General features: G+C 43.7%; 1 protein-coding gene across 2 annotated transcripts in view; it reads left to right on the forward strand.

The window, feature by feature from the left end:
• SCUBE1 (signal peptide, CUB domain and EGF like domain containing 1) overlaps nt 1–13,436 on the forward strand; it is a 137,196-nt gene that overhangs the window by 16,805 nt on the left and 106,955 nt on the right. For both annotated transcript variants that reach the window (XM_066255913.1, XM_066255923.1), the window contains exon 3: nt 12,789–12,917. In XM_066255913.1, coding sequence (XP_066112010.1) covers nt 12,789–12,917 — 129 coding nt within the window. The remainder of the gene's footprint in view (nt 1–12,788; nt 12,918–13,436) is intronic.

Below are 13,436 nucleotides of genomic sequence, written 5' to 3' on the forward strand. Positions count from 1 at the left end.
GAAGGATGGGACAGGAAAGAATGATAGGAAAGCCTGACCTTTCCTTCCAGATTATCAATTTTCAGCTTTTTGGTACCTTAAAACAATCCCCACTGATTCTATTTCCTAAGTCAAATCCTTGACTTAATTTACTAAAGAGTATGATGCTATTGTCTAGGGTTATTAACTTATAACATGTAACAGATATTTAACAGACAGCATTAATACCAATACAGTTCACTAAAGAAACATATTACTAATTAATTTCCTATTAACTATACAATTCTTTTTGCAATTTATATAAAACTAATTGGCCTTTGTAAGAATTTACCTTTAGTCAGAACTCTTAATTTTAAAAATCTTAACCTTTAGTGACAATTAAGTTGGCTTTCTTTTACCCTAGTTTCCCTTTTTCCAAAGTCTGATAAAAAGAAGTCCTTAGTGAGTTTTCATACATTTGCCGTAAGTAGACCAACCAGCTTCCAGTTTGTGGTTGGAGTAGGGCACGCCGTTTTTCTACCTTAGCAGCAGTGGGAGTGGTCAGGATCACAGTGTAGGACCTGTCCACGTGAAAGTTAGTCCTTGGGTGATGTAATGCTGGAAGCGCCTCTTGGACAGTCTTTGAACAGTTTGCTGAGTAACCTGTAAATCCTGCAAGTACTTAGGGAAAAGGTGGTTACATTTATTTTAGTATTTGATTCATGCATTTTACTTGCCTGGACCTTTTGGTACCTGTGGGCACAATGTAACTTCAAATTAGTTTCTAATTAATATTGGTTTCTTTCCTACTAGCTTTGAAACTGTGAACACAAATGCAGGTCCAATACTAGATAGAATGGGCAAGCTGAACCTGGAAAGAATTTTATATAGCAATTTCTTAACAATTGTCAATTATTTTATTAAAGTCTATTTTAAATGTTTACTTGGGAAAATTCCTTTTTTCCCCTGTTTTTTTCTATAGTTTTCTTATTTTGCTTAGTATTCACTGGGGCATAAACTAAACATTCAGATATTCTGCCTTCTATAATAGATTCTAAATTTGGCTTTTCTAATTATTCCTTTCCTGTTGGCAAAATCTTTTTCTAATTGGTTTTGAATAAACCTTTGGCAATAAGGGTCCCAAGACCCCACTGGTTCTGGGTGGCATCTATTCATTTGAATTACTATGTTCTGATTTTGAGGCAGACTGGAAAAATATACAATTAACAATAAAATTCAAATAGCTAATGTTAACAAATACTATAACAAGCATTTTAATACAATAAAATGACTAAAGCCTACTAGATTATTAAACAAAAATAAAATTCTAACTAATATAACAGGATTCAAAATAAAATTCTTACAGTCACAAGTGTTCTTAACATGTTAACGTAATTTCACTAAGTCTGAGAAATGTCCTAAAGAACAGGAGTTACACATATTCAGGAAAAGTCCACAAGGCATTAGAGTTGTGGTCACATTCTAACTTTGTAGCTAGAGTTTAAATCCTAGTGACCACTGCTTCTAGTTGGAATTATGAGCAGGTCCCAGCCAATAGGCATGGGGCATTGAGACAAGAGGACTAAAGGAGACACTATATATTAAATAAAGCAATAAAATCAGGCTGTCAATACCCACAGTAGAGATCTTCGAGGGATAAATAAAACTCAAATATTCAGGCAAGGTATAGTAAATGGCCCTTGTGTTCACAAGAAATGAGATCGGTTTACCTGCTACTTGGAAGAAATACCTTAGGCTCATGAACGATGTCATGAGATGGGGCCAGTGGCTGGCCTTGGACACCTTTTACCCTTCAGTGGCAAATCCCAGTATGCTGGGCAAGGTCAGGTCACAGGTAGCTGGAGCAGGGCTAGAAGAGACTGAACCTTCCCTCTGTGGAGCAAGGGGGCAGCTTACCTTCTCACGTCCCTTTTTCCACAGTAAAGACGTGTCCCCCGGTGGGGCCGAGAAGCCTGGTAGGCTTCAGTTCAATGACCTTTCTTTCCACTCTGGAGCAGAGCCCTGATAGAATCCTATGAAACCCTTTCTGGGTGCTGGAGCCTTTAAGAGCGTATGCCAAAAGCTGGTATTTCCTGACCTCTTTTGGGCCTTATTTGCCTTTTCTGTTACTACCTTGGCCATTATAGACCTTAAAAGCCATGCTCAGAAGATCTCGCTGAAGGGCTTGAGAGCCTTTTTCTATTTATATAAACCTTTGGAAAAAGAAAAAAACAGCATTATTAGCTGGATTAAATCAAGAAAAACAGGTTTTTTGGTGCCTCCTTTAGAATTCCAGAGTCTCTTCGCTGCTGAATAATTCAGTGCATTAGCATTCAAGAGAAATTTTAACAATACTGTTTCAAAACAATAATAAACTAAACGTTACATAAAAAGACATTAACAACTTCCAATACTTAAACTAAGATTCCAATATCACAAGGCTATAAAACAGCAAATAAAAGAATTAACAAAAGGCCTTTTAAACAACACATACATTTTAACATGGAAAATACTTTTTACACAATATGGGATTCTTGGTATAAACTACCCAGCTAGCAAAGAGATACTAACTTTCTTCTGACCCATAGTAATTTATAACTTACACTATTATGTCAATCATGAGGGGCGGGTGGATGCTTGAGAGAGAAGCGGACTCCAGGAACTGAGAGCTTGTCGCTTTTACCTTTTTTTTTCCTCTACAGTTTGTAGCCAAGCTCCTTAGCAAGATAATGGGACTTCTCCCTAGCAGGACTTGAACCAATTTGCCACCTGTAACTAACTGCCTTGCTTCCGGTAGCTAAATACAATTTTCACAAAATTACTTTCCCAATAGTGAGTTGCTTTAGCCTATATGAGGTTTCCAATTTATTCCCGCAATTCCCTGAAAATTCCCTTTTACAGTTTTTTTTTTTTTTTTTTTACAGAGGCAGAGATAGACAGGGACAGAGAGAGATGAGAAGCATCAATCATCAGTTTCTCGTTGCGCGTTGCGACTTCTTAGTTGTTCATTGATTGCTTTCTCACATGTGCCTTGACCGTGGGCCTTCAGCAGACCGAGTAACCCCTTGCTGGAGCCAGCGACCTTGGGTCCAAGCTGGCGAGCTCTTTGCTCAAGCCAGATGAGCCCGCGCGCGACCTCGGAGTCTCGAGCCTGGGTACTTCTGCATCCCAGTCCGACGCTCTAGCCTGGTCAGGCTCCCTTTTACAGTTTTTACCATTATGGTTAATGCTGTGGGTCTTCCTTACGAACTTCATGTCTTTTGCGTAACTGAAAGACTTGGATGTCCCCTTGGTCCTGCAGGAGAGTGTTGGAATTTTTCTCTAATTTTTTACACTAGTGGGGGCAACAAGAATCATCCCCAACACACAGACAGCTTATTTTTTATTTTATTCCCTATAATCCTATTTATTACTTATGATTCTATTACTCCTTCTGGAGTTGCCATTTAAGTTAAGAAACTGCCAATTAACTAGCATGGTCCACACCTACGGTTTGTTAATTTCTAAATTCCTTTTCTTTCCTTCACAATTTTTCTAAAGCAAAGTTTTAATTTTTAATACTATCCCTACCCTGGAATTTCTAAAAGAGCAAAACCTCCTTTGGTCCACCGGTGGACATTTGAAACTAATTTCTATTCTATATTTTATTTATTTTACCCTTACTTCATTGCTCTTTTTCCTCTGCACTGCACACAGCAAGCTGAATCCTAACCCAACCATGTGCCTGAAGGCGGCGGGGCTTGTCTCTTGGTTTGCTGTTTACTGTTTGCCTTAGTTATTCTTTTCCCTGTTTTTGACTCAAATTTTGCATGACCAAGAAGATGTGGCACCCGCTTTGTATCGAGCATGTTTTAAGCCACTGTGGTGGATTCATTATTAAATTTAGCTACCAATCAATGTATGGAAATTGATCGGGACAACCTGGGTTCCCAATTACTATATTCCAGACTGTTCTTATTATCCAGGAATTAGAATTCCCAGTTGCTATTACTTATTACAAAACTGATACTTGTTTCAGGAGAATCTAAGAATTAGTGCACTATCAAGAAAGATAAGATAGATAATTAACTAGCACCCAGAATAAGAGGGTGTTTGATTATAGAGATATTAATTATTACACGAGACAAGGGGAAGAAGCCAACCGAAGAGAATAACTTCCTTCAGGGGAGAAACCTTGGCTTGCCTATTAGGGTGCCCCGAAGCTAGTATTTGAGAACAAAGAGAGTAATAGTTCGCTACTTAAGATTGCTTTTTAGTCAGAAGCTTCCAATTTTAACACAAAAGACTCAAACAGGCCTTAAAACAGACACGTTTAGACATTAAACAAAGGATTTATACACACAAATCAAGAAGTTTAAATGAACATGCTTTACTTATCTTAATTTTTCTGGCAAACAAAGACAAAGTTCAATAGACAAGGGAGGAGTTCCCCTCAGTGGAGAGCACTGCACTCCAGATGCTGGAAAGTGCTGTGCCTCACCAACTAGAAAAGGGCTCCCCCTCGTGGCTTCTCAGGTGCACGCAGGCTGCACCAGAGATTCCTTTAAACCAGGGTTTTCTAAACAGACACCTTTAAAAACAAAGACTGAGATCTCAACAAAGAGACGTCTCGTGGAAGTCTTGGGTTGAGATTAATCAATCCAGGTTAGCTCAGCCTCCACTGATTCAGTGCGATGCAAGACTGACTAATCCCAGATGGACTTAACCTCCATTAGCCTTCCTAGAGATAGACACAACGTCCCCACTTCTGGCATTTTACTGAGAGCCTTATCTAGATACCTCTGGAAGTCCTGGGCAGGATGAAGTCTCCACCAGTACCTCTTATAGAGAAACAGATATCCCAGAGAGCCTCAAGCAGGACCCAATCCTACTACTCGTCCTTCCAGAGTATAACCAGAAGTCCCTCTCCTAGCAAAACCTGGGCATTTTACCGAGAGCCTCATCTAGATACCTCTGGAAGTCCTGGGTAGGATGAGGTTCCTACTAATACCTCTCTTAGAGAAACTGATGTCTCTGAAGGCCCGCTGCAGAACTGGGGGACCTGGTCCACTCAGTTCCCATTAATGTTCTTCTAAAGTACAAACAGATATCCCCAGGAGCCTGAAGCAGGGCTCAGTCCTCACCAATTGTCCCTCCAGAGTATAACCAGAAGTCCCTCTCCTAGCAAAACCCAAAGCAGGACCACTAAAACGCCCCACTGACGTCTCGGTCTTGGAGAGCCTGCACAAACTTACGACCACGTCTGGTCTGTTTCGCGGCAGTTCCTGTTCAAAACATAAAGACTACAGACTAGTAACAACCAGCAAAGCAGTTCTGAAAGCCCTACCTACTTCCACCGGGGTCCCGGAGTCACAACTCAGCAAAGACCCCAAATCCACTCTACCTACATTCTAGTCCGACACAGACTACAAACTAGTTACAAACATAAAAGCAAAAGCAAGAGTTCAAAGGGAAGCCAGATGTTGGGCAGTGTAAAGCCAGTAGCCACGGCCACCATCACAGCCACCTGGCCCATGGAGGTTCACATTGGATTCAGACAGTTGGTAAAGAAACAATGGAGCCAAGAACTGGTGGGCCATCATCTTTAATCCTAGCTTGCACCTGGCGGGCAAGTAAAAACACACACTGGGCTCCAAAACCCACTCACATTCAGTGCTCACAAAACTACCGACTTATCCGAGTTTCCTAGAATCTAAGGTTTCTAGCTCACCAGACTTATTCACCTCTGTTCCTCATCTCCTTCCTTCTCCCTGTACAAACTCTGCACTAACTGGCTTCTCACTCAACACTCCACCATCTTGGCGGCTTCTCCTGGCCTAGTCCACGTGGCCTTTCTCTGCTCTCCTCTCTGCTCTCTCTTCTCTAATGCTAATAATCCCAGGAACCGAGAGAGCAAACTACCGCCTGCCCCCATTTTATAGTGTAGATTCATAACCTTTAATCCAATATACAAAATAGGGTAAGTTTCTAATACAAAGTCACTTCTCTGAGGCATGATGGGATTGCATCACCCCACATCAAAAAGAGTGGGAAAGGCTTAATCCCAAAACCAAGCTCCAGGCTACAAAGATCCTGCCTGTCCACAGCCCGCCCACAACACACATTAATATCACCTGGGCGATGGCCTCCACGTGGGCAGCGCCATCTTTAACAAAGTGAGCATAATATATTTTATCTGCCCAACAATCCACCCCTATGCTCACTTTACTACCCACAGTCTACACCACCAGCATCCCTGTGTAAGGAAAGGAAATTAGGCACATTACACAAATTACAACAGCACAAATCATACATTTCAACAATCACAAAGGTACACTTCACCAGTCTCTGAGCACTTTGCCCAAAGTGCAAAATGTCCTCGGCCTTATTTCTAGCCGTGGGAAAAGCCTCCCGGGGCAGGGGAGTGCTTCCAGCAAAGCCACCCCCCACCCCCATCATTGTCCAAAATCTGTAAGGAGAAGGAAGGAGTGGGGAACAGAGGTGAATAAGTCTGGTGAGCTAGAAACCTTAGATTCTAGGAAACTCAGATAAATCAGTAGCTTTGTGAGCACTGAATGAGTGGGTTTTGGAGCCCAGTGTGTATTTTTACTTGCCCACCGGGTGCAAACTAGGATTAAAGATGATGGCCCATCAGTTTTTGGCTCCGTTGTTTCTTTACCGACTGTCTGAATCCAATGCGAACCTGTATGGGCCAGGTGGCTGTGATGGTGGCCGTGCCTACTGACTCCACACCAGAAAATTCAGCAAAGCAAAGAGTTGCTTTACCTACCTCCTCAATTTTCTCTGCCGAATTGTCCAAATTGTCAAATTTGGGAACCGACAGGCATCTACCATAGAACTGTCCGGACCCCACAGGAAGATCAGGAGCCCTGGAAAGTCTTAGGTGGCGCGCCTCTCCTCGAAATTCAAGCGGGGCCGAGCAGCTCAGCAGAGAGTCCAGCCGATTCAGGGTGTCTCTTCTCTATCCAGTGACGCGAAACACTGGATGGATCCCGGATAAGCCCTCATATGTTATAAAGTACTGCACCCCAGATTCTGAAAGGCACTGTGCCTCACTTCATCGAATCCACATAGAGACACCCAGTCCAGATAAATTTTGGAGTTTTATTAAAGGAGGAAATTTTAATATGCCGGCCGCATATGGCTGACACGGGGCATCTGCAGGCCCAAATTATGCAGCTCCCAAAATAGTTCAGGGGCTGATTATATACCCTTGATCACACATGGGCAGGGGAGAGCATGACATCATGGCATGGGCTGACAACATTTGTTGAGGGGATACACAGAAACATTAAGACTTTTAAGGTAACACAAAGACATTTACAAATCTTTTAGGGTTCATCTTCCCTCGTTAACCTAGAGGTATTTTGCTCTCAAGATTCCAGGAAGGGGGCGGAACTACAATCAATGCAAGGTGGTATGTAAATTCTGCCTCCTATTGAAAGAGAAGAAGTTTCTTGGTTAACCTTTATTTTATATTAAAACTGAATGACCCATTATTCTTGCAAGCCAGAAACTTCTACCTTCTTCTCCCTCCCCTCCCTAAAGGAGGGAATGGGACAAGAAAGCCTGATAAGGAAGCCTGACCTTTCCTCCCAGAATATCAATATCAATTTTCAGCTTTTTGGTACCTTACAACATTCTCTCCTAACATCCTCTCTGTGTGTCTGTATCCAAATTTCCCTCCTCTTATGAGAACACCAGTCATTAGAGTAGGGTCCACCCTGCTCCAATATGACCTCCTCCTAATTATATCTGTAAATATTCTATATCTTATATCTGACCTGATTCCAAATCAGGTCACATTCACAGATATTGAATGTCAGGACATCAACATGTCTTTTTTGAGTGGACACAATTCAACCTACAATGCTTCATTCAGAATAAACACCCAGAGAGCTCGGCTCTGCCTTCCTCCATGACTTTACCCTCTCCCCACCCATCTGCTTCCTCCTTATCTGGCTTTAATGGTTCTTAAAAAGGGTCTGAGCCTGTGTGCAGCGTGAAGGCCTGCAGGGCTCTTCCAGGGCTAGTGGGTCTTGGATAGGTTTATTACAGTGATAAATCCACTTGCTTTGGCAGGGATTTTGTTTAGTTAATTTGTTTGTGTGCTTATCTCTTATGTATTAAAGGAGGAGGAGGTTCACATGATCTTAAAAAACAAAAATTCAAGGCATGGACACAGAAAATAAGGGGGGTAGCTCATTTGTGAGCAGATGTTCACTGCCCAGGATGCTGAGGTAAAGCTGGCTGGCCTCAGAAGCCTGGAGGAGTACTCAGGCCTGGGGATTAGAGAGGAACTGATCATCCTAGGAGATACTCAAATGTGGGGGGAACTCCTTGGGGATGGATTATGGGAAGAAATGTGAGCACCAAGCATTCCTGCACTCTTAGCCCATTAGTATCTACTGTGGCTTACACTATGAGCAGTAAAGGAAGGAACAGGCTAGAGTTGTTTTATTGACTTTTCAACGTTCTCTTTATAATGCCTTATGGATACGGTAATCAAATGGTTTATCATTTTGATGGTAAAAAGTATGCTGTTAATAATTATACCCAGACAACAGGAAAAAAACTGGAACTATGCCAAGCAAAGTAAGGTGTGTGATTATTATAATCAGGGGAGAAACGTTTTTCTCAGACTTTACTACCATTAAAATAGCTGATCTTAGTTAATTTTACGGATGTGCTAACTCCATAACTGATTGTGTATCCTTCTTTGCTTTGGCTTCTAGGAAGCTCAGAGCCATATTTGTGGTCTACCTTTTGAAATTGTGCTGGAATTACTGGTTGTATTTCTGCATATTTTCACCAACTTTTCTTTATTCTTCAACCCTCATCTCTTTTTTTTTGTCCTAATGTCTTCTTTTTGAAATTTTTATTGTATATATTTTGTAAGGAGTTTACATGAGTGATGTTGAAGGAATTGATGGGTAGATGAGTAGATGTTAGGATGGATGAGTAAATGATTGGATAGAGAGATGAGTGGGTAGGTATTTGGATGTATGTGAGTATGTGCCTGGAGAGATGAGTGGGTGTTTGAATCAATGAATAGGTGGTTAGCTATGTGGATAGATGGATGGATGGATGGATGGATGAATGAAGGTTTGTATGGATGAATATTTAGATTAATAGGAGGATGGTGTCTGGCTAAATGTTTAGATGGTGGTTACATGTTTAGATGTACAGATGGATATTTGGCTGGATTAATGAATGGGTGAATAGCAGGTGATTGGATGAATAGAAGGATGATAAGCTGACTGGATATTTAGATGGACAGCTTTTACATGAATGTCTAGGTGGGTATTTGAATGGATAACTAATGCAGTGATTACCTGGGTAGATAATAGGTAGGTGGACAGGTGTTTGAATGAATGGATGCATGGCTGGCTGGCTATTTGGGTATTTGGATAGGCACGTGCGTGCACGCACACACACACACACACACACACAAGGATGAATGGGTGTTTGGACGAGTGGATAATTCTCTCCTGGTACACAGTATAAATGTGCTAAGGGTGAAATAACATGTATACAGTACTTTGCCAATGCCTGGCATGTCATGGACATTCTAACTTATTAGAAAGGACATGGGCTTTGTTGACTGAAAGACCTTTGTTCTGATCCTTGACCAACCACTTACTGCATGACCTTAAGCAATTACCTCGCCTCTCTGCACTTTAGTTTGATCAACCATAAAATGAAGTTAGGGTACCTACGCCAAAGGTTGTTAAATGGGCTGGTATGTGTTTCAGGAGTAGATACCTGCATACTTTCTTCTGAGGTACAATGAGAGAGAGAGAGAGAGAGAGAGAATTCCTTTACCCAAGCATGAAATAAAAGTGCTATCCCTCAATCTTACTTATGCAACCTAAGTCATGTCCCCACCCTGGGACCACCGACAGTTGCTAAATGCCCTGCACTGTTTGGACATTTAGATTGAGCAGGCTCCACTCTCAGAGTTGGAACCAGGCCACCTTCTTCAGAGAGTCACCTTCTTGAATTAAGGAAAGGAGGGAAGAACAATTTGCAGACTGCTGGTTCAGCTCAGATGAGAGACCATGGCCATGCTGATAAGAAATGGGTGGCCGGCCCTGGCCGGTTGGCTCAGCGGTAGAGCGTCGGCCTGGCGTGCGGGGGACCCGGGTTCGATTCCCGGCCAGGGCACATAGGAGAAGCGCTCATTTGCTTCTCCACCCCCCCCCCCTTCCTCTCTGTCTCTCTCTTCCCCTCCTGCAGCCAAGGCTCCATTTGAGCAAAGATGGCCCGGGTGCTGGGAATGGCTCCTTGGCCTCTGCCCCAGGCACTAGAGTGGCTCTGGTCTCGCAGAGCGACGCCCCAGAGGGGCAGAGCATCACCCCCTGGTGGGCAGAGCGTCGCCCCTGGTGGGCGTGCCGGGTGGATCCCGGTCGGGCGCATGCGGGAGTCTGTCTGACTGTCTCTCCCTGTTTCCAGCTTCAGAAAAATACAAAAAAAAAAAAAAAGAAAGAAATGGGTGGCCAGTGGACAGGCTGTAACCATGTGGACAGTGCAGGAAAACCATGTTTGGGTAGTTGACTAGATGTTTTTTGCAGAGAGGTGGAAGGATAATGATAATTCACTGGATGGGCCACCCCAGCTTGGAGGTTGATGAGCTGAAGTTGGGCCGTGCTGCCTTTGGAGCATCTGTGGAAGATCCACGGGGCGAAGTGGTTGGACTGTTGTACCTGCAAAGTGGAGGTTGATGAGCTGAAGTTGGGCCGTGCTGCCTTCGGGGCATCTGTGGAAGATCCACGGGGCGAAGTGGTTGGACTGTTGTACCTGCAAAGTGGAGGTTGATGAGCTGAAGTTGGGCCGTGCTGCCTTCGGGGCATCTGTGGAAGATCCACGGGGAGAAGTGGTTGGATTGTTGTACCTGGGGCTCTGGTGAAAGGTCAGGGCTGCAGATTGGCAAGTGATCAATATCTCAGTCTTTACAAACTCATGTGCCTTTTCCAACATAAAATCTTATATCCTCCTTCAATATAATTTAAAATTTCTAAGTGTGTTAAACATATAATTAAAAGCCATTAAAATGACTTGCAAAATTGAATCAGCTTCTTAGGCTGATGTTGATGGCCACTGCTTGCAGGTTGGGAAGAAGTCTCTTTCTGTCTGCTTCGGCAATCCAGGCTAGTTTGTTCTTCAGTCATGTGACTGGGCAGGTAGGAGGGCACCAGGAGTAGGCTGCACAGCCCAGACCCTGTATTCAGAAGCTTTCATACTGCCGTTTTCACTGAAGTTTATCCCCTCTGCTGGAAGGGATTCAGACAGTGCTTGGTCACCTCTAGAGTCAGGGAGCTCACTACCTCTTAAGACAGCATCTATCACTCAGATGGCTGTGCCTACCTGTGAATGTTAATTGTCTGCCATGGTTTTTCCCTAAGTGGAGCTCTGCCCTCCAGACCAGCGTGGCGTGCAGGAAACTAGGCTTCTTCCTGTGACAGCTCCTCAGGCATTTGTAGGAACAGCCAGGCTTGCATTGAGTTCTCTCTCTTCCCTAGGCTGGCCTCATTCCAGCTTTCATAACTGGAACCTACCTCAAAATCCCTTGTCAACTGCAAAGGAGACGGATCAATTTCTAATGCCACTTTGTAACATCTTAAGCACTTGCAGTTCTGCTCACCAGGACACTTCCGCTTCTACTATGCAACACTTCCGGTTCCACGGTGTAGTGCTTCCGGTTCCACTGGGAGGCACTTTCCCCTACCCCCTTCCTTGTTTCTCTGCATTAATTGTGGAGGTGCAGGTGGGTCCACAGGCCCACAGAGGCATTCACCTGGCAAAGCAGGAGAAGGGTGGGCACCCCTGCCCCCAGTGTTGATCCTCGGTGCTGCCCTGCCCACCTCTCCCAGAGATGTGACCCGGCTTACTCCTTCTTGGGCTCCCAAACCAGGGTGTACTTGTTCGACTCCCACTTGTACTACTTCCTAGGTGTGTGACTTTTGGCAAGGTTTTGGCTTCCCTGTCTGTGCCTTGCGAAATCAGAGTAATGACAGTGCCCACATCACTGAGTTAGTATAGGATTTGAAGAGATAATGGCATATGGTGTTGTCATCCAGATGTGGTATAGAAGCAGCTCTTTGAATAGTAACTGGGTGCGTTCCTGTTATTCTCCCAGCCTCTCAAATATTTCTGGAATGCCAAAACTGATAGCCATTTACCACTAATGGGAAATGTTAAAAAAAAAGACTTAAAACACCAAAAAGGGTGACCTTTACAAAGGCTATTGGCTGTTGTTTATGAGACAGAAGTCTTTGTTATAACTAGAAAACTGGGGCAGTAGAAATTCAGACTTCAGATGCTGATGGGGAAGGAAACTTTGTGGAGGGGGTATATGGACTTTCCCTCATTCCAGAAGTTACACTTTTTGGTGGTATGCAAAGTTTATTTTATTTGATACCCCATTTCACAAGTCATGAGCTCTCCATCTCTGGGAGGCTTTCAAATAGGCTGAAGTGATCCAGTTTGGGGGAATTTTACACATGGCTCCCTCATATAGTTCTGTTGAGAAGCTTTCAAGGGAGGCAGAGCTGGTAGTGACTCTTGCCTGCTTAACTGTGGTGGGAGTTGGAATGCTCCAAACACATGTCTGGCACAGGGCCCAGATCTGCAAGGTGGTGGCCAGTCTTGGTACAGAGCCAGCATCTTCATCTTTGTCATTTCTGGGTCCTTAACTTCCAGCAAGGATTCTAGTTAATAACTGTTGGAGTCATCTCCTAGCCACTCATGTCCAGGTAGCTTCAGCAGTAGAGGGGAGGAGGGTACTCCAGGCTCTTCTTCTGACACCTCTCATGCCCCTCGTTTTGCAGACATTGACGAGTGTGAGAATGACTACTACAACGGGGGCTGTGTCCACGAGTGCATCAATATCCCGGGGAACTACAGGTGCACCTGCTTTGATGGCTTCATGCTGGCACACGATGGACACAACTGCCTGGGTGAGTGTTCGGCCGTGCCTTGCCTGCTAGGCACGCCCTGCCTGTTTCTCAGCTCCAGTTTGCAGTGTTGGGAGCTGTGGGCAGCCTTGCTCTCCTTTGGTTCTTGGTATTAGTTTGCTGGGACTGCTGAACTAAAATAGCACAGACTGGAGGGCCTAGACAACGGGAAATTATTTTCTCACAGTTCTGCAGGCTAGAAATCTTAGGTCAATGTGTTGGCATTTTTTTGTTTTTCCTCTAAGGCCTCTCAACTTGCAGATGGCCACCTTCTTATTGAGCGTTTACATATTCATCTTCTGTGTGTGCACATATTTGGTGTGTTTCTCTGTGTGGTCTACTCTCCTCTTAGGAGGATACCAGTCATGGTGGAGCAGAGACCTTCCTAACTGATTTTTAACTAAATTATCTCTGAAAAGGTCCTATTTTAAATACAGTCGTATACTGAGGCAGAGCACACTTTACTCCATAACAAGGATTCTTATGTCTCTCCACAGTTCCATGGTTCGATTATATATTTTT

This window comes from Saccopteryx bilineata, chromosome 1 (assembly GCF_036850765.1).
Source record: "Saccopteryx bilineata isolate mSacBil1 chromosome 1, mSacBil1_pri_phased_curated, whole genome shotgun sequence".
Lineage (NCBI taxonomy): Eukaryota > Metazoa > Chordata > Mammalia > Chiroptera > Emballonuridae > Saccopteryx > Saccopteryx bilineata.